The sequence below is a fragment of the Lissotriton helveticus genome, chromosome 5_1 (assembly GCF_964261635.1).
Source record: "Lissotriton helveticus chromosome 5_1, aLisHel1.1, whole genome shotgun sequence".
NCBI lineage: Eukaryota > Metazoa > Chordata > Amphibia > Caudata > Salamandridae > Lissotriton > Lissotriton helveticus.
Genome location: NC_136065.1, coordinates 1927625013 through 1927645878, shown reverse-complemented (window position 1 = coordinate 1927645878; position 20866 = coordinate 1927625013). Strand labels below are relative to the sequence as shown.

The 20866-nt window shown below is 46.1% G+C and overlaps 1 protein-coding gene across 4 annotated transcripts in view; it reads left to right on the top strand.

The window, feature by feature from the left end:
• Nucleotides 1-20866, top strand: part of IGF2BP1 (insulin like growth factor 2 mRNA binding protein 1) — a 1614238-nt gene that overhangs the window by 1204012 nt on the left and 389360 nt on the right. For all 4 annotated transcript variants that reach the window (XM_078645534.1, XM_078645532.1, XM_078645535.1 and 1 more), the window contains one exon: nucleotides 736-796. In XM_078645534.1, coding sequence (XP_078501660.1) covers nucleotides 736-796 — 61 coding nt within the window. The remainder of the gene's footprint in view (nucleotides 1-735; nucleotides 797-20866) is intronic.

The following is a 20866-nucleotide window of genomic DNA, read 5'->3' as shown; positions in this document are numbered from 1 at the left end:
CTCCTCCTCATTCGTTTGGGTCGCGCATGGTGGGCTAAGGGTCCCGTCACGCGCCCTTCTCCTACCCTTCCACCTCCCCGTGGCGGCGTGGTCTGGGCGCAACCAGGACGTCTGCACCAACCCCTAACCCTTGCCCAAGTTCTGCTCCTTCTTCCTATGTTTTCCACCAAGCCCAAAGGCCTCGGCAGGGAGATTCGAAGCCATGAGTTCGGTGAGGGACGATTCGTAGCCAGCCCCCACCCACCGTGTGTACGGCTGATGTTATTGCCCATAATATCCTGAGGCGTGAGATACAAGACCCAAAGTCGCCATGCTGCCTCGCAAACTTCTGTAACCAAGGCAGAGACCACGAGAGACGGGAAAACACGACCCCCCTACTTTGGGTGTACGTTCATAGTGTACACATTCCACGACAAAAGCTTTAGGGAACACGGCCACTTTGTAGAACCTTCAAACGGGCCCGCTGAAAGGGAGCCGCCCAGTATCTACAGGCGAAGCAGCTCAAATAAAAATATACACGCTTTGCTTTCCATTAGACTGATTCTGCATTTTGGAGGGGGCGGGGTTGGGATGGCATGTCGGTTGGCTTCTGTCCCCGGGCTTGGGTTGGGGGGAGGTTGCATTGTTTGGGCCCCTTCGTTAGGCCTACACATTTCCTCGCTCGCGTTTGTTGTGGCAGCCTATCCGTAATTTAATAGGGAAAAACAAGTCTTTTTTTATTTTTATTTTATTTAGGGAAAGTGGAGTTACACGGAAAACAGCTAGAGATCGAGCACTCTGTCCCTAAAAAACAAAGGTAATTAATTTTTTTCTAATTTACTTGTACGTGTTTTTTTGTTGGGACTAAAGTGGCAAACGTGAGACTGCTCCATCCATTGTTCACTGTTGTAATCACAGACCCGTTCTAATGAATTAAATCCTTGTTTAAAAGGCTATGTGGCCTGTAGTGTAATTCGTGTTTTGAAATGTGCATCAAGCGCCTCAAGTCTGGTCGTTTATATACGTTGTTTGTGGAAGGAAATGTGTAATGATCAGAACCATAGGCAGCCTTCAGTTTCCACCTGTATACATTTTAATTCACAACCTTTCTACAGACTAGTCTGACTCCAGTGTGTTTTGTGAAGTATTCTTGGATTTTTTGTCAGTTTCTTTTCCATCCTTTGGTTTGTGCATAGTTACCATTGATTACATGGTTGGTTTCCTTCGAAGGTAGTTAGAATAAGCGATTGCATTCTCTGTGCAATATGCATTGGTTAGCCCGCTCATTTGATTCCCTGAATGGCGAGGCTTCTGTTTTCTCTTGGCAGTTGTATCCTGTTTGCGTAGGCCACCCCTTCTGTGGTTTTTTGTCAGTCACGTGACGGCATCGCTTCTTTTTTTTTTTTTTTAATGCAAAACTTTAAATATTCTAATTTTCCTTAGCTGGATATTTTGATTGCAGTGATTTCCGTCCTAATTTTTTGTTGTATGATCAAGGAATGCATGTAAATTAACGTCTAAACATATGTGACGGTTAATGGTGTTGGCATACATTTTTTGCACTTTCTAAAATTGATTTGAATGTAAACGTGTTAAATGTACATGCGCTTTTGTGTACAGATATGTATGCATGGGAGTAAATTAAAATTTGAGTGTGAGAATAACATATCATTTAGTGATGTCACTATTTTGATGGGCACAGCAGTAGACATGTTGGTGACAAGGTGTGTCGTGCCAAACTATTGTGGACAGTGACGTCAAGAGAGCATATTCCACGCCATGCCGAGTACTCCCCCAGAGGCCCCCAAACTTGATAAAATAAAGCATTACAGAATGGCATATTATTTGTATGCAAGCCCCATGCACAGGCCTCTTCTACTTTATTGGCCAAAACAATACGTTTTAATGTTATTTGAATGTTACCCCTTTGAGCACCCCTAAATGTATGCCCTGCACTTTAGCCACCTGCTCCCCATTAAGGATTGAAACTGTGCTTGTGTAGTCAAATATTTTGATGTTGGCTGCATTTCCGTCCACGTGATCTGGCTGTTAAACCAAGCACGATAATTTGAAATGTTGGTGGGAAACTCATTTTACTCTGTTTATGCGGTGGGATTATTATGTGAGCTTTGGGTAACGCGCCACGGGGAGGTGCTGCCAAGTTACTATTAGGTCGGGGCATGCGAGGACCTGTCGTTGGTGCCATTTTGTTTATTTCTGACCCCATCTTGTGAGAGAAGAGGAACTCCCAGCGGGTTATTGAGCAACAACATCCGGGTTGGCTAGAGAAACCATGTGGTTGGGTGGGCTGTGCGCCTCATCCATCCCCCCACATGTGGAGTGATAGGCTCTCTAGCAGGCCCCATCATGGCGAAACTTCGAGCCAGTGTTACGTTGGGGATTCGACCCTTACTTGAACCTATTTCGCCATATTCTGCCTGCAGTGTTTTCTATGCTGGCCCCACTAACACCATGTAGTGGAGACCACTTTTAAATGGGTTGGATTGGTGAGTTGTTGATCAGAATGTTTGAAATCCAAATATTAGCCAGTGTGTCAATCAGCCTTCCGCGGGTGTAGGCACATTTTTCTGTTGGTTCTCCGGCCTTTTCAACAGCAAAACATATGTGAGGATGCTTTCCTACATAGCATCATCGCATCACAAACACATAAAGGGTGCTGTTTATTTCGGTTTAACGTGTGGACTACGTATGTGTTTGGGTGCGTAAACCATCCATGCATGGATTAGGGCATGCTTCGGCTAAGGCTCATTACTGTTTTTTTTGTTTATTTCCCACGTGTTTGCTCGTATATTGTGTACTAGAAAGGGCTCTTTCTTGGGTTTATGTTGGCTGTTCTTAAAGTAAAGCGCCACAGAACACACGTAGCCTGTTTACAGTGGTATTGTTTTGTGCCTGGTTTTGCTGACTAGTTAATTTCTTGTGCAGCCCATGATCGACAAATTACACGCTTCAAAAGATTGTTGAGGTCAGCTTTGCATATACCGTTTGTTTTATCAAGGACAATAACAAACATTGCCGTTATTTCAATGATTGTTACATACAATTGTAGTTTCTTTCACTGATTGGGTTGGATTTTTTTGTACCACGTGGCCGTACAATTAGTCTATATTCTAAAACTCGCAATACAGGCCTGTGCATCTACTGCACACATTTGTTCATATATAACCATTTCAGTAAAACATTTTTACACATTTGACTGTGTAAGTGTGTCCAGGCCCACACCGTTTGACTCCACGCAGTCATGTACTTCGAGCCTTGAACCTGTAGAAAGTATGTTACATTTCCATTCTTCAAGCGTTACCTTTAAAATAGACATGGTTATGCTGCTTGATAAAACCATAACAATGTACGTTGTATTGTTTTCTATCCAGGTTTAGCTGTCCAAACTAGAAAATTAATACATCATGACACCGAAGTGAAACCAGATCCACTTGGTGCATGCACTGTTGCGTAACTTCATTTTTTTTTTGGGTCGGTTGAATTGTGTTCTGGTCACTTTATGTGCTACAAGTGAAGTGTACGTGGAGTCTGTTTACAGCTCTCCTTTGGGTGTGGGCGTCCTCTTTTTCTTAGATTTGAAAACGCAACGCTGGTGCGTCCCCCCCCCATTTAAAACTGTAAATAAAGTATGGTTACAATGCAAAAATGTCTCACTTCACCTGTGAACCGCTTTGTCATTTTAAGTTGAATTACAAACGTGCCACAAGCTTAGCTTTTTAAAGTGCTGCTAGTTCGTGTTTATGAAGTGCTGAAGACCCTGCATGTCTTATCCAGCCCAATCTTAGTATATATTGTGCTGATTTTTGTTTAATTATGTGATGCGCTTGCTAGCACTACAGTTGTGTAAAACCCTACATGCCATTGTAGTAGACTAGCCTCAGAAAAGGAGCTTTAGGTACATTTAATTCACAGCTTCCTAGGTTTGACTTTAAGTTTGACTTTAAATGTGATACAGATGACAAGCTCTCCACTTTTAGAAGTAGTTTAAAAATGCAAGGAGTGCTATTATTGTTTAATTTCCAGTAAAGAACGTTCATGCTGGATTACATCTTGAAAGGAACCTTGTATTATGTTTTTCTATCAGGTCTAAACGTTGTATCTGTAACGACGATGAAGCGTGTTTATAACGCCTAACTAAAACCAGATCTATTTGGTGCGCTGTTGCCCAGCTTCATTGTTGGAGTCATTGTACCATTTATTGGGTTGTGCTCACTATGTATAGTAGGAGTGGGGTGTGCCTGGAGTCTGTTTACATCTCCATGCAGTGTAGGCGTCTGCCTCCTCCCCATCATCTCATACCTGAAAACGCCATGCCGGTGCAGTGTTCTTTGAAATGGCAAAGCAAGCCTTATAGGAACCTACTTTAAAAAAAAGTCACTCTTTAAAAACGTCATGTGTTTTGAGTGACAGGGCTCTGTTTTACTGTTTCAGGTTTGTGAGAAATGGGGAAGCAATGCATGTTTTATTTGATTTCCTGTTTTGGGGATGTTTAAAGAGCTAGTCGAGGTTTTTTTGTATAAATAAAATACTTCAGCTCAATTTACCGAGAATGATGAACAGAATGAGCTATTGTCCAGTGAAATTATAAATATGATTTCAAAGGCTGCTTTTTTTTTTTGGTTCAGCAGTGCTTTAAAGTTCCTAGTGTAAACACAGAATGACGCCATTTGTCCTGCCTTAATTTTGTGTCTGCCTCTTCTGAAACCCTGCATTAGGACTCGCGTTTTCGTGGTATTTTATTTTAACACTTGTGACTGTGTTTATCCATATTTTTTTTCCATGCTATTAGTATTTGTTTTGAGAGTCAATGGAGTCTCGGAGTATGGTTTACCACCACATTTATTTAACTGAAACTTGCACTCCTACTTTAATACACTAAACCCAAAGCTAAATATTATCATTATATACTTGTTATGCTAATACTAGCATAACATACACATGTTAAGCTACTGCATTTAAGGACATACTCGTTCCTATTTTTACCACCACATGCTGTCTTTGTGCTCAGCTGTTTGCCTGGAATTCATGTAGGACAGCATAGTCACCCACTAGAAGCACACTTTTTCTGTATTTGTCTGCATTTAAAAATAAATACAGACAGGGGATACATTGTTTTGTCTGTAATTATCTATAAAAACTAGAAACTAAGACTTATACCCCTTACTCTTTTGGCAAGCACGGGTCTGACTTGGTGTTGGATGTATCAATCAATGAACCCTGTCCTTTGGGCGTAAGTAATGTCAGTATATCTTGCAACAGACCAGTCACATGTTCATGATCTCCGTTACGCTCCCCTATCCACTATCTTTTCTTCGCCTAATATTTAGGAATAAAATTGCAAAGAGGTGTGCCTGTTGATTTTAATCACATCTGTTTGTGACAAGCCGATTTATTGGTTCTGCTACCACGTTCTTTTTCACTAATTGGTTTTTGTTTGGACACACTTTTCCTTTTCTTGTGAACTGAATGACGACCAGTGATGAGAAAGGGGGCCCAGTCAGGTGAGTACTCGCCAGTCGCCCCGAGGGTGGTGTTCCCGTGAGGTGTCATTCTGTTCTTTACACGCTTTTTGCAGAATCTGTCTGCTTTCAATCTCATGTGGTGGATGCACTGTATAGATTAAGGTCTCAGACATCCTGTGTTGTTGTTCTAGGCGACTGTCAAGATATGTTGGCCAATATGTTTTCTAAAAAATACCGGACTTATTGCAGTAAATACCCCCGAAGAAATGATAGTGGATAGGGGAGTGTAACAGAGATCATGAACATGTGACTGGTCTGTTGCAAGATATACTGACATTACTTACGCCCAAAGGACAGGGTTCATTGATTGTTGATGGTTTCGGAGTGGAGGGCAACCCTGTTCTTTCTTTTCCCTCTGAGTTCCTCTTTGTGATAGATTGGTGTTGGATGTGACATAGCATGTCATCTGAAGGTCCATCATCTACCCTTACTTTGTCTTGCTCGCTAAATGTGCACCTAGTTTTGTAATTGGTCTTTAAAACAGTGTCTTCTGGCACGTGTTTTAAGTGTGCCCTAATTCACAGGGACTTTCTGTGTGATTGGTAGGTTTAATGGCCTGAAGGGCATGTTTAAAAGGCTTGTTGTAAAGTTGGTTTGTTGGCATTTCGTTTCTATATCTTTGCTTCACTCCGGCTTCTCCAACGAGTAGCTTGTGAGCTCCTGGTAGTTCTCCTGCTACATTTTTTAAGTAGATTTCGAGCAGCCCAGCCAACTAAATTATAAGCTTTTGCTAGGATGAATTAATAAATGCACACCAAAAATGTAAGTGTATCTGAGAAGAAAATGTGTGTATTTTCAGAACTCATAAGCTGATGTTTTGAGATGTCTTTGTAAAGTAGAAAAGCTATTTGTGTAATAAATCATGCAGCATCAGGGATACTTATGACTATGATTATTAGCTTAGTTCCAGGGGTTTTACAGCTGACTTGTGTTGTACCCATGTAAGAGGCATTCCAAATTCATAAAACCTTTTTGACATTGCTGGTGGTAACCAACCCTGTCTGTGGCAGATGTGATAACTGCTAGTAATCTTGTACAGGGTGGTCGCTAATGTAATCTCTTCTGATATGCTCACTATTACAATGGTAAGAACAGTAGCTCAGGATGGTATTCATTGAACATAAGAAGTAGCGCTTATTACAGAACATTTTGCAGACCCCTAGCTTAACCCATTTTCCATTTGGTGTTTTCGACCCAAGGAGGGAGCAGTTGCTTATAGCACTCCCTGGAACAGTGGCTTTGGCGTTGCTGTTTTTCTCGCCCAGTTTTTATTTACAACTTCCACACCACCCTCCACGTTGATATTTAAATTGTTTTCTAATGCCGCGCCCCACGTTGCAGGAAGCCACGCTCACAAGGCGAAACCGGGTGGTTGCCTTTCCAATTTAAACTGAAAAAAACGAGCACTACATAGTAGGGGGGTGTGCCACATAATATAAAACGGGCAGTTAGTTCAGTTGTCCTCTGGTTATCTTTTCTTTCCCCTTTCGCTGTTTTTGTTGATACCCTGAGTTTCCGCAGAAGGGTGGGGGCGTCAGTTTTCCTTCCCTCAAATCGTGAGTCCGGGTGTTTGTCACATGCGCCCTTCACCTCCCTCCCAAAATGGCAAGTGAGCCCTGTCCTATTATGTAATATGTACCGGAGGGGGGCGGCTTCTGGGGGAGCTTTAGAACACGCCTACCCCCTCAGGATGGGGGGCGGTCAGGGCTCTTAAGTCGCTTTCACAATTGTTGAGATTCTCAGGTCACTGGTTTTCCTCAGGCGAAAGAGTTGATCGGTTTCTAGATCAATGTGGTATATTTATATAAGAATTAATTTGTACGTAGAGCGCACTACCCGCCTCTTGGCGCACAAAATGTAGGAGTTCAGCAGGCGCGTTCATACACCACCAATGTCATGTTGAGTATGTATCAGACACATCTGAGGCGTACGTTCACCTTATGCAAAAAACACGTTGTCATTTGTGCTCCGGTATCCTAGCACTCTTGCAACCCCTTTTCGCCCGCAAACCAGCTCCTTACACCGTGGGGTGGGGGGACGCCTTTGGTAAAACAGATGAATAATAACGCTCGAAGTGTCGTTCGGGCAGGGGAGTGGCAGATACGGGACGGGAGACCACGGGGCCAGTGCGAGGAAGCCTGGCTAGGGGACCCCCTCCTTCCCAGCCTGTGTGGGACGGGCTGTTAATAGCTGGGAGGACCTCCAGCCAAGAATAGCACTCGAGTGCTTTTATGAATGGAAGGTGCCTCCCTGCACGCCACGGGCGGGGCTGCGCCTGCGCCCCGGAGCTTCTTCAGCTGTGGCGCGGGTACCGTGCCGGCCTGCCCCGCCCAAAGAAAGGGACCCACCTTCGGTCTGGGGTGGTTTACCGGCCACAACACCCAGACTTCACTAAAGAGACGCCCGGCCGATACCGAGGTAGGACTGTGGTGGGAGGTGCCCTCTGCGTGCTCCGCCTACTATAGTGTACCGCGTGCTCCTCCCGACGCCTACTGCGGTCCTCTTCTCAGCTATAGCGTAAGACCGTAAGGGGGGGGCTTACCTTGAAAGCGCCGGGCCCCACCCAGTGCCCTCCGGGGGTCCTGAGCTCTCATCGTTCACACTCTTGGGTCTCGAAAGCTCTGAAGTATGGGGGACGTGTCACCCACTGCAATGTTTCAGCTTTAAAATCTGTGCTCGTGTGGATTCGTGTCTGGGCGTGCGTGTACCACCCCTAGTGGGTAATGTCACCGTCCGGGAAATCACTTGTGCATTTGGGAAATGGATTTCGTTGAGTTTCTGCTTAAGCAACTGTCTTATATACTTGTAGAGCATTATTCCGTGTTTTTAACAGAGAACTAATAGAAATGGCTATGTATGGAAGTTCTGTTTTTTTATTAGTTGGTTAAGCCAAGTAATGTCTGTCTTTATGCGTGGTGTGAGGTTTAATGTTCTGAAAGGCGAACAGTGATGCTGGAGAAAGGTATTAATGTGGATTTGTTTTCAATGCAGATCCGGTTATGAGTGGGTGCTGCTGCACGTCGGGTTTTTGTTTGTAGAATTTTATAATTTTGGCCAGTTGTTTATATCTAATGTACCTTTCAGGGGCTTTGGTTTCAAAGTGTGCTTTTTAAAAAGGTTTGGGTTGGCTTTACATATATTGTTTATGTTCTGGAAAGTTTACTTCGTACTTTTTGCCTCCGTAAAGGTAGATCTCAATTTGCGATTTTTGCAGTTTTCTTTTCTATTATACATGTTTCTGTTGTGAAAGTTTTCATTGTAAGTTTAAGGCATGGTGTAGTGATTATGCGGATGTTTTACTATGTCTAGTGAGATCTGAAATGAAGTTTGATTAGTTTTTTGTGTCTTGTCGGGTTAAGACCTGGTTGTTGGACTGTGTTCCGTTTTGAATCGTTTAAGTGTTTCCTCAAAGTGACAGTAAAGAAATGTATCCCCCCTTTTTTTAAAGAAATTCATGTTTTATAATTTTCAGTTATGGAATATTAACGTATGCTGAGGGTTTTGTAGAAGTACACACTTTAAATGTTTTTGGTGGTTTTTAAAGAGATTTAAATGTAAAATCACCTCAATGTCGGTTTAGTACATTAAAGTTTCACGTTTAAGACGTGAGCAAAAGCAGCGATTTGGGCAGATATATTAGAAGTTGTAAAGAAGTTAACAATACATTCTATTTAGATTTATTTTTTCTTTCCTTATAATGGCTGTTTTCTGAAGTAGTTTTGTTTTTTCGAAGAGACAAGTCCGTGCCAAGTCAGTGCTTTCGAAATGGCAATAACGTACTTGATCCCTTTTGTAATCCAGTGTTCTTATTTTGGACTGTAATGTATTCAGCGTACATAAAATATAATCAAGTCTGACTTTCTGGGTCGTTATAATATGATTGCCATTATTTGGATAATTGCAGTTCGACACTGGATAGTCTGCTGTCGAGTTTGGTTTGGGTAGGATGTACAAAGGTCCTGTTCTGTATCTGTAAGTCGTTTTTAAAACTTCCCAACCTGTTCACCAATTTGTTAGCATTTTAGAGCAGCTGTACCCGTGTATTGTAAGCGGATGTTCTTGTAATTGTTTTAACATGTAACCCAAGAACTTAATTTTAATACAGTTTTGTTTTCCATGTGTTTATTTTTGTGGGGTGTAGCTACTGTATTAAAACGCTGGACTATGTTTGGTTCGAGGTTTTTGATCCAACTAATTAATATAATTAAGCGCCTATTTAAACACCTATTATCCTCTGCTGTACTATACCCCCCTGCCCCCCCAAAAGTATGAGTGTCCTTTCTATTCCCGAGTTCGTGGATGTTTAAAGAAGGGACCGTTCTTGTTATTAAATGGCTTGTATCCAAAAAGAGCAACATTCCAGGTATTTAAAGATGCAGCCTCGACCTGTCCCCGTTTTCCACCTTCTGTTCTAACTTAATAACTGTCTGCACTATGTCAACCTCCTGCTTGTTCTGTGTTCCTTCTCCACCCAAAAAATCGTACCGTGCGTCGGCGCTTACTTCGTTTTTTTTATTTTTCTATCGTTCCTTCTGTCTTTAGTTTTATCCCGGTCGCAGGTGTTTTAGTGCTGCTACAGCCTTGATTAACTATGTTCGCTTTTCAAGATATTCCACCCCTCTGCGTTAGAGTGGGTTTTTAAAAAGAGGCCATTTCTGTGTCTTAATTCCTATTGTAACGCACTGTGAAGCGCTGGGTCTTGCCTTATTTAAGCCCTCTCCATAGAGGTGACACGTCTCTAGCTCATGTTGTAAGATTTAACCCTTAAAGAGCAATGAGATCCGTGCCGCGCACAGCTACTGTGCTGTGTAGCGCTTAGTGGTGTATGCGTAATTGGGGGAGGAGGGAGACTTCAGAGGGTCTCGCCGCTGGCCACGTGATGAGTTTCCACCCCAGAAAAGAGCTGACTTCGTCCACCCCATCCCCTCGTCTGTACCTCACGAGCTCCTGTCCCGCAGCTCTCTGTGGAGAGATTTCTTTCCGAGGAAGCGAGCCGATTCAGACCGAACCCAACCCCACATCAGAGATTCTTGTCTATCCCTCCATGCGGGTGTGTCGCCCCGGGGAATCCGTCGTCCCCATATGCATTAACGGGCTTCGGCATGTAGCCCTTTATGCTCAGGGTTTCATCCCATGTCCTCGAAGCACCGCAAACTCGGGCGTAAGCCCCAGAATCTGCACCAAAACCGGCGGTGAAACACGTACACATTGCACTGGGCGTGGCTATCAGCGGACGGACCCTCACTGATTAGCAACCTCGGAAATGGAACCCCTGAAAGGGATCCTAGCTACCAATGAAGTCTTGCCGTGTGATCCTTGGCATATGGCTGTTCAATGTATTGGGCATTGTCCTGTAAATGGGTGCCTTTATCGCCTGGCTCGCATTGATTTGTATCGAGTAACCTGTGATAGCAGCCCACTACCGTGCTGTCTCGGGGTTTTTATTAGGGTTTATACGCAGAACACTTATCCCAGACAGAAAGTGGTTGGGGGGCGGCTACGTTGGCTCCCATGTGGACGATTTATAATCCTAAACATTACCGCTTGTGTATGTAGCCCACGCATCACGTGCATGAACTGTCTTCTCTTTTGCCACCAGGGCTCTCCGTCCTTCCAGAACAGACCACCAGGTTGATTTGACCCCCATGTACCCACCCCCAACCGCCTTGCTATCTTTTCAGATTGCTTCCAGCCCATCCCCCTGCCCAGGGCCTTTAAACTCAACAAGCTGAGCATTCCTAATTCCTAGCCCTCCCCCCACAAAAGAATTCCATGGAGGCGGAGCCCCAGGCTGGGAGAGTCCAGCAGTGGGGCCGGAAGAGGGGGCCTGGGACGAGGACGTTGGTGCCAGCAGCGAGCACCAGGCAGTGTTACGTATTGTGTTAAATATCTTTAGAAAATATTTCTTTTCTCCTACCATGTTAAGGTTAGGTTATGCTAATAAATAGCAGAAGTACGTTCACCGTTTTCGCCAAGCTCACCATAAGTGGGTATTTGGACAGCTGTTGAACGGGTTTTGGCACTTTCCAGAAAACTCTAATCTTAAAAGATGGGGACTTTAAGTTGCACCTAAAAAGAACGGTCCTACAGCAGTCCCCCCCCCCCCCCCCCCTCCTCTAGTGTAGTAACAATCCATCTAACGAAAGGTCTATGATCCGTTATTTGACATCTCTAAATTTAAAGCTTAGCTGTTAACGCAGGTTTTTAACCTAGCTGTTTAATTTGCCCTTTAGTATGTTACAACTCCGCATGCTTCAACCGATTCTTGCAGCGCCCCGACGCCCACCGGTGTTCCTTGTTTATAGATATTGTAATAGGTGCGCTGGGGTCGAATGAGGTCGTTGAGTCGGCGCTACACGCTTTCCTTTAACACGCCCTCTCGCGGTTTGTTCGTGTGCTGATCCTTTTATATAGAAAATGTTGCTAAAGTGCGAATGTTAACACCTAGAGGCTACTTCTCAAAGCCATAGGCGCTTTAGATGCTTCCAGCCAGGAGCAGTCTTGCCTGTAGACGAGAACTTTGATATGCCTGCCTTTTCCACTGGCACATGGCTGCTGTTTGCCATCTGCTGCATAACCAGCAGCGTTTCATTTAAAACTGGGTTTCAGATCCAACGGACCCCCATGTTCAAGCACCGCAGAGTGCAGCCTGATGCTCTCGCTGAAAGAGGGAACTGTCGCTTTCTATGTGGGCAAGTGATGTTCTTCACGACCTCGTGAATGGACTGGGGTTAAGAGCAGCCTAGAAGAGTCTTAAATAAGTTTTCAGACCGAGTACTACTTTTCAGCAGCAGTCATTTCACGGGGCAGACGGATTCCCGAATAGTTTGCGTAATGCTTGTAGTCTTGTCCTCGCAGTGATAAATCAAAGACATGAAATTAATTCTGTCCTGCGGGGCGGTTTATTGTCTGAGTTGGACTCCGAGTCAATATAGTGTGGGTTTAAAACCTATTTGTGGTGTGCAGACTGAAGGCTATTAGGTGTACTATGTTCACATGGGCATGTTTTCTGCCGAGTGAATGAATGAATTAACCGCTTGTAAAGCGCATGGCTTCCCGGAGGCATGCCAGCGCTAAGCAGGACAACTGAAACCACCTCGGGGTTATTTGGGGAGTGCATTGTTTCAACAAGCTATTCGACTCTGGGAGATGGCTTGGGAAGTGTACATAAAAGGTCTCTACTGTGCTTCAACGCCAAGCCCTCAAATGCTTGAACAGTATCCCCTCATCTGTCGCTCACAAAGCTTCTGCCCAGCATACAGTGAACTTAAAAAAAAAGCGCGTACTCCCTTTTCAGAGGTAAAATGTGAAAGACGATGCCACAGACGGCCCGTTATTCACTGTAATCGCATCATCAAAAATTTGTTTTCGTTTTCCCGTGTCTTTGTAAAATCGGTTGCAGCAGCAAGTCCTACGGCTCGGCCTCTAGGGCATTGTATCGAGTCAAGCCGCGGTGCAGCCAGTTGGCTGTCAGTGGACATTGATCAGCCATTTCTGGTGGCCCGGCTACTGTTTCTCCTCTCTCGCCACAAGCACAGCGTGGAAAAAACCGCGGTACCGGAGCCTCACTCTTAAGGATGCTGTGGTTCACTCCCCAGAAATGCACTGAAGTGGGTCACACTATACGTAACACAATAAATAAACGAGACAGTCCATCTCGTCGAGCTACAATACAGCACGTTTTCTATTATGAATTGAACTCCGAGACCCCGCACAGCAGTTCCTTGTTTTATGTGGTAAATGTTCTCCTCACTGTTCCTCTCTGGCTAGATAGTACTGTTATTCCTATGACATCATAGAATGCCAGTTATTCCTATGACATCATAGAATGCCAGGGTCTCTCTCTAGCTCACTGTGCCTCTCTATTACCTATTGTGGCAGTTGGTCATCTGAGGCTGAGCTGCCAACAGCGAGCTCCTGGTGGGGTTCTCTCTGTTCTACCTACAATCTTAACCTGTCTGTCTAACCTGGAAGGAACCTGAATAAAGGATCTTAACTACTAAGTGGACTTGGCATCATTTTCCTTTACTACATTTTACCCTTTAAAGGCTTGTTCTTGAAGGTTAGTTTCGAAATTAATGGTCCTGGCTGACCTGGAACAGGGGCCAGGCTCTGCAGGTTGCTTTGTCCCATGTATAAACCTAAGTAAGGTAAAGTGGACTTGAATGTGATTCTTGTTACCACTGGGAGGCGTTGCAGAGCTTTCAATGTTGGCTTTACAGAGCTGTTAGCTAAGATTCAGGCAGTTTGGCTGCATGATTTTCATGGTCTGATCCCGGTGTTCTTTTGGGAGCAGTAGTGTAGCCGTTCCATCGCTACTATGCGCTCGCCAGCCGTACCTCCAAGTAGGCTTGCATTAGTTGTGGGGTTAAAGATCTCTGCCTCTCATATTTTTTCTTGAGCGGTCTCTGCTCACGAGGTATGGGTTTAGTTGGACATGTGGGAGAGACGAGGAATTGATAAAATCCAGAATTGATGACAAATGGGTGGAGTTCCGGGAGATGCATGCAAATAAAAAACGCACACCAGTGAGACCATTTCAGTTCACAAAATAAACATTTGCATTTTTAGGGTAAGCACTACTGCCAAAACGAATTACAATAGCCAACATTTATATTCAGCGAATATTTTCAAACTTACAACTTGCTGATGCATTTTTAGGATTTAAAATGTGTTCAACTATTAATTTCATTTAATTTCAGTGGTAGCGTAAATACAATTGTGTAATATTTACCTAACATGTAACCAAGCTTGTAATACATTCTGTACGACCGATAGCACGAGAGGGGCATTCATATTACATTTGTTATGAATGGAGAACACAATATATTTCAAACTTTGAAATATTAATTAATAGGATGTTCATTTTTATTTCTATTTTGAGCTGGTGTTTGTTGTCCTGTTAGTGTGATGCTCCTAGCGGAAGCGGAGTGAGGAAAGTACATTTGTATATATTTTAAAATGTATTGCATTCCTTTTCCATATCACTTTCTGTACAAATATATCTGTTCTGGTGTCAAAGGTCTCTACAAAGAGCTAAGAAGTTGATAACTGTACCCACTTACATTTTATTGGAGAAGGCTCTACTCTACCCCTCATAGGTCTAAATCCAGGCAGATTTTAACTCGGAAATGGTGAATTCTATCCGTGAGATCTCTGCATGGGTGTAGGTGGATAGCGTCATGGGTTCTCTGCATATAAATTACCTATTTCAATTGGGCCCTATATCAGGATTCTGTTCTAGGCCACCTTCAGCTGTCTGTCCTACCTGCTAGCTGGGTGGGAACACGTTGATACAGCTGGAATCCTTTTTCCTAGTCTAGCGTGTGAGGATATTAATCTGAAACTGAATAGACTTCAGGTTATGTATCTGATTATTCGGGTCTAAGTTAAGGATGGCAGCTTGGTGTTTATTAGGCACAATTTGACTTGAAATATATATTTGAAGTTTCCGAAAGTTTTTGTGCCTATAAATTGCCATCTTCTCTGTACAAACCTAGACAAACTGCAGGAATCGGACCCAAAATCTGCTGCGAACTGTCGACTATACATATATGGCTCCTACCAATAATGTTGCTTTACTGAATTCAGCCACTCACTTCCCTCCTAGTCAGAAGGCTGCATCAATGTGCTCTTGGAACTCTAGAATTTACACTCTAGAATTTACATCTTCTCGGATCAAGTGTTTGGGTTTAGGTACATGTCAAGTTTTGTAAAGTGATATTTTAGCAGCAGATGCCTTTTTTAGGTCTTGCCTAAAGTGTATGTTAAAGACCTTGTCTCTAATACTTTAAAATATATACAAATAAGGGGCACTGAATAAGCCCCTAGCTCTTGAGGGATAGGTTTCTCGCCTATCTAATTTCCCTGCTTCTTCTTCAATGGCTTTCATCCCCCCCCCCTCTCCCCCCGTGCACATATTCTTTGCTCCCTGCCCCAACTACTCACTCCTGCAATTTGCTACTGGTCTGCTTGATCTGTTTTCACATACTTTTTTTAACCATCTTGGATGGATTGAATAAAAAATGCACAGGTATTATGTCGTGTATTGACGCTTAGGTCATCATGCAGCACTGTAGCTCTTAATGCTAATAGTTTCTTTGACTGACGAACACCATTTTACTTTCACAAATTCCAGTTTCGAGCTATCTGGCATTAAAGGCACGGGTTCAGACGTGAAAATGAATTGGCTGTTGTAGTTAATTGAAACTTTAAAATAACAAGGAAATTTGGATGGCAAAAGTCCATATTTGATTCCACTGGACATTTTATAGATTCTGGGTACAATTCTATTTAACATTTCTACTGTTAATCTGGAAAGGCATAAAACCATCTTTACATGACCGCTCAGCCCTCCACAGGGCTTGGTCTCCCCACTCACTGCCGCCGCCCGCCTCCTGGCTGCAGATTCCTTCGCTCGCTGCTCCTGGGAATTTCCCGCTGCTCCTGGGAATTTCCCACTCCCTGCGGCCCCGCCCCCCTGTGATTCCATTCGCCGCCCCGCTCCCGCCACCCAGCTGCTCCTCCCTCCCGGCTCCTTACTTATGATGCCCCTAGAGCGACCGCGCGCAGCGGGAGCACCGATTGAGCGCCGAAGGTGCGCCAAAGGTAAGCCCGTCTGCGCCTGGCCCGTGCCCAGCGCCAGGACCCCTGGCCCTCCCCGCCGAGGCAAGACGACCCGACTGACCTACGACGCCGCCACTCTCAACGCACTCAATGCCGGCCGGACCCATGCCTGCTGCCGAGCCACCCCGAGACGCACCCACGGACCCTTCACCTGCTGCACCTGCAAGTTCACCTGCCTCCGAACCTGCCCCGCACCCGCCAAGACAAACACCAGCAGCAACCACTTCAAGTGCATCCTGATCAACACCCGCTCCGTCCACAGACACGCCGTGGAACTCTGGAACCTCCTCGACGCTACATCACCGGACGTCGCCTCCCTCACGGAAACCTGGATGAACGCCTCCTCTGCACCCGACATCGCCATCGCCATCCCGGACGGGTACAAGATCATCAGGAGGGACCGCATCAACCAGACCGGAGGTGGCATCGCCATCGTCCACAGGAACACCATCCGCATCACGGCCGACGCCAACGACTCCTTCGCCGCAGCCGAACATCTCCACTTCCAGATTCACACCGACCCTAAGACGACCCTCAGAGGCACCCTCGTCTACAGACCCCCGGGACCACGCACACAATTCAGCGAAGACCTCACAGACTTCATCAGCCCGCACGCCCTCCCCTCCACCGACTACATCCTCCTCGGGGACCTCAACTTCCACCTGGAGAACAACAAGGACCGCAACACCACCGCCCTGCTGGAAAACATCGCCAACCTCGGACTCAAGCAACTGGTCAACACCCCCACCCACTACGCCGGCCACACGCTTGATCCCGTCTTCTCTTCCAGCAAGTACATCACCTTCAGCCACGCCACCGGACTCCACTGGACCGACCACAGCTGCGTCCACTTCAGCTTCAAAAGATTCACGACCTACCACCACCCGCCACAGGTACCTCACAGGAATTGGAGTAAGATCACCGCAGACCAGCTCACCACCTCCCTCAGCCAGAGCCCACCCGCCAACACAACGGACCCCAACGAAGCAGCCCGCAACTTCACACAGTGGCTGACCGCCTGCGCCGACGACCTCGCACCACTAAAGAACCCTCCCAGCAGACCCAGAAGCAAGAAGGCATCCTGGTTCACCGACGACCTCAAGGACTCCAAGAAGACCTGCCGCACCCTCGAGAAAGCCTGGCTCCTCGACCGGAGCACCGACATGACCGCCCTCAAACACGCTACCCGCAAGCACCACCAGCTCATCCGCACCACCAAGAAGAAATCCCTGAAGGAACGACTGGACAACAACGCCCACGACAGCAAAGAGCTCTTCACTATCGTCAAGGAGTTCTCCAACCCCAGCACCGGCACCAACGACATCACTCCGTCACAAGACCTCTGCGACTCCCTCGCCTCGTTCTTCCACCGCAAGATCGCCGACATCCACAACAGCTTCGGCGCCCCACCCACGCACCCAACCGTCGAACCAACGCCCCCCACCGCCACCCTTCGCACCTGGACCACGGTGACCACCGAAGACACAACCCGCACGATGAACACCATCCACTCCGGATCACCGACCGACCCCTGCCCACACCACGTCTTCAACAAGGCCGACTCCACCATCGCACCCCAACTCCGGAACATCATCAACGCCTTCTTCAACACCGCCACCTTCCCGGAGAGCTGGAAGAACGCCGAGATCAGCGCCCTCCTGAAGAAACCTACAGCGGACCCCACCGATCTCAAAAACTTCCGCCCCATCTCGCTCCTCCCTTTTCCTGCTAAAGTCATCGAGAAGATCGTCAACAGACAGCTGACCGCCTTCCTCGAGACTAACGAATCCCTCGACCCCTCGCAGTCCGGCTTCAGAGCCAACCACAGCACCGAGACCGCCCTCATCGCAGCCACCGACGACATCCGGACCCTGCTCGACAAGGGGGAAAACAGTGGCCCTCATCCTCCTGGACCTCTCCGCTGCGTTCGACACGGTCTGCCACCGCACCCTAGTCCAGCGCCTCAGCAACATCGGTATCCAAGAGAAGGCACTGGAGTGGATCATCTCGTTCCTCGCCGAAAGAACACAGAGTCCGCCTCCCCCCGTTTTGCTCCGAGGCCACCGAAGTCATCTGCGGCGTCCCGCAAGGATCTTCACTCAGCCCCACCCTCTTCAACATCTACATGAAACCTCTCGCAGCCATCGCACGCCAGCACAACCTCAACATCATCTTACGCCGACGACACCCAGCTGATCCTCTCCCTCTCCCTCACCAGAGACCCCGACACCGCCAGAACCTGCCTACACGAAGGTATGAAAGACGTCGCCGAGTGGATGAAGGACTGCCGCCTGAAACTGAACTCTGACAAGACGGAAGTTCTCATCCTGGGATCTTCGCCCTCCGCCTGGGACGACTCCTGGTGGCCCCCAGCCCTGGGCACCGCACCCAAGCCAACCGACCACGCACGCAACCTGGGCTTCATCCTGGACCCCTCCCTCTCGATGACCAGACAAGTCAACGCCGTCTCCTCATCGTGCTTCAACACCCTGCGCATGCTTCGCAAGATCTTCCGCTGGATCCCGACCGAGACCAGGAAGACTGTCACCCAGGCACTCGTCACCAGCCGACTGGACTACGGAAACGCCCTCTACGCCGGAACCACAGCCAAGCTACAGAAAAGACTCCAAAGCATCCAGAACGCCTCCGCCCGACTCATCCTGGATGTCCCCCGACGCAGCCACATCTCCAGCCACCTGAAGAACCTGCACTGGCTCCCTGTCGACAAGAGGATCACGTTCCGGCTCCTCACCCACGCACACAAGTCTCTCCACGACCTGGGCCCCAAGTACCTCCACGACCGCCTGACCTTCTACACGCCCACCCGCCAGCTACGGTCCACCAGCCTCGCCCTCGCAGCCGTACCACGCATCCGAAGAGCCACCGCCGGAGGAAGATCCTTCTCTTACCTGGCTGCCAAGACTTGGAACTCCCTCCCCATCCACCTTCGGCTGACCCAGGACCATCTCGCCTTCAGGAAACAACTCAAGACCTGGCTGTTCGAGCAGTAGCATACCCCTCCCCCCAAGCGCCTTGAGACCCTCCCGGGTGAGTAGTGCGCTATACAAATGGCATGATTGATTGATTGATTACATTAGCTGTTCGAATTGTCACAAGGAAGGTTTCCATATATAACTCGCTCGGTTAAGGCCCTGAACCTGAGTTATAGGCCTGAGCCACAGGCAAAGGCCTTAAACAACCGATATAAGCAATGGCAGAAGGGCTGTAAGGCTATTAGACCATTTCAGCCACTAAGGAAAGAATGTTCTAAATTAAGAAGGGAAGACCAACATTGGAATGTTGAAGCTCCTGGGTATTCCCAGCCATTATAAGCTGGAGCTACTCAATTGTCCCAATGGAGCTCCCAACATTCTAATTTGAATTGAACTTTTGGCATTTTTTCCTTTCCTTACACATTCTTGAAGTGTGAAATAACAGTATGAGGTTATGCTGCAGACCTTTGTTCCTTCCAACATTGCTACATTTGGTAGCAAGGTCTTGTAACTTGTCATTGGATGAGAAAAATCCTGGTGAGATGTCCATGGTTAGTCGACATCTGTTTAAATCACTGCAGTTCCCCCATCTTTTCAGCCCAACCATCCATTGTGGTGTATACTTTGGTGGGATACCTGTTGAAGTGTCATTTTGTTATTCTTTCTCAATGAACTTCTAGAGCATACTCCCTTTTCCTCAGAACAGTGATTCCTAACCTTTTGACTTCTGTGAACCCCCACGTTATTGTAATCCTGGGACCCCTAATCAGTGCTTTAAATGGGCTGGTACTGTCCGGTACGGAGTACCGGCACTTTTTTATTTTGAGGAGGAGATTACTGGCACTTCTCAAGAGAAATGCAATGCGTTTAATTGTAGAGTACCAGCAATTCTCAGAAAAAAAGCGGGTACTCTGGTACAGAGTACCTGCACTTTTATTTTTCAGTTTCAAGCACTGCCTCATGTATGTAATGAGTTGAGCCTCAAAACAACACGCAAATACAGGAACCAGCGTCCATCAAACAAATACACAAACATGACAAAATATTTTATTTAATTCACAAATATTAAAAAAATCAATTTGTTTTAGTTGGAAGGGTTGTAGCTTTTCTAAATTCATCTGAAGCCACCCATCGTTCATATTCTATTGTTTAATTCACCCGAAGAATCAATCCGGGGACGCAAACGTAATGTGTAGCTCCCAATTATTTATACACGTTATTAATCGGATAATATTTCATTTTCTAAGAAGTTCCAGGGTGCTCCAAGCCTTGCAGATTACCCCGGGGTTCCCCAAAACATAGTTTATGGTCGACCACTACAAGATTAGAATACTTTAAAGCACAAGTGCCTCTGTTTGGCATACTGCAAGAAGTTACGAACTTGTGCGCTGGTTTTACTTAAAAATGGTGGTAAAGTAATTCAACCCTTTTCTTTTTATGTTGGTGAATTGTCAATTTCATTGTTTTTTTTTTTTTTTTTTTTTTTTTTTTGATTGACCATTCTCTGTACTGGCTTCTCGCAAAACTTTGTAGTCCTTCGTATCTCCGGAAATGCTGAAATGTGTCAAATTCGCAAACGGGCCGTAGTCGTATATTAGTAACCGCATGTTTAGTGCTTATGCCACCTTTAGGCTGTTTCAAAGCACTTGTAGAGCCAGAGTGAATGGAATGGAGAACCGCTTCTAACACTTGTTGCCTTTAAAAAGCAATCCTTTGATTCTACCC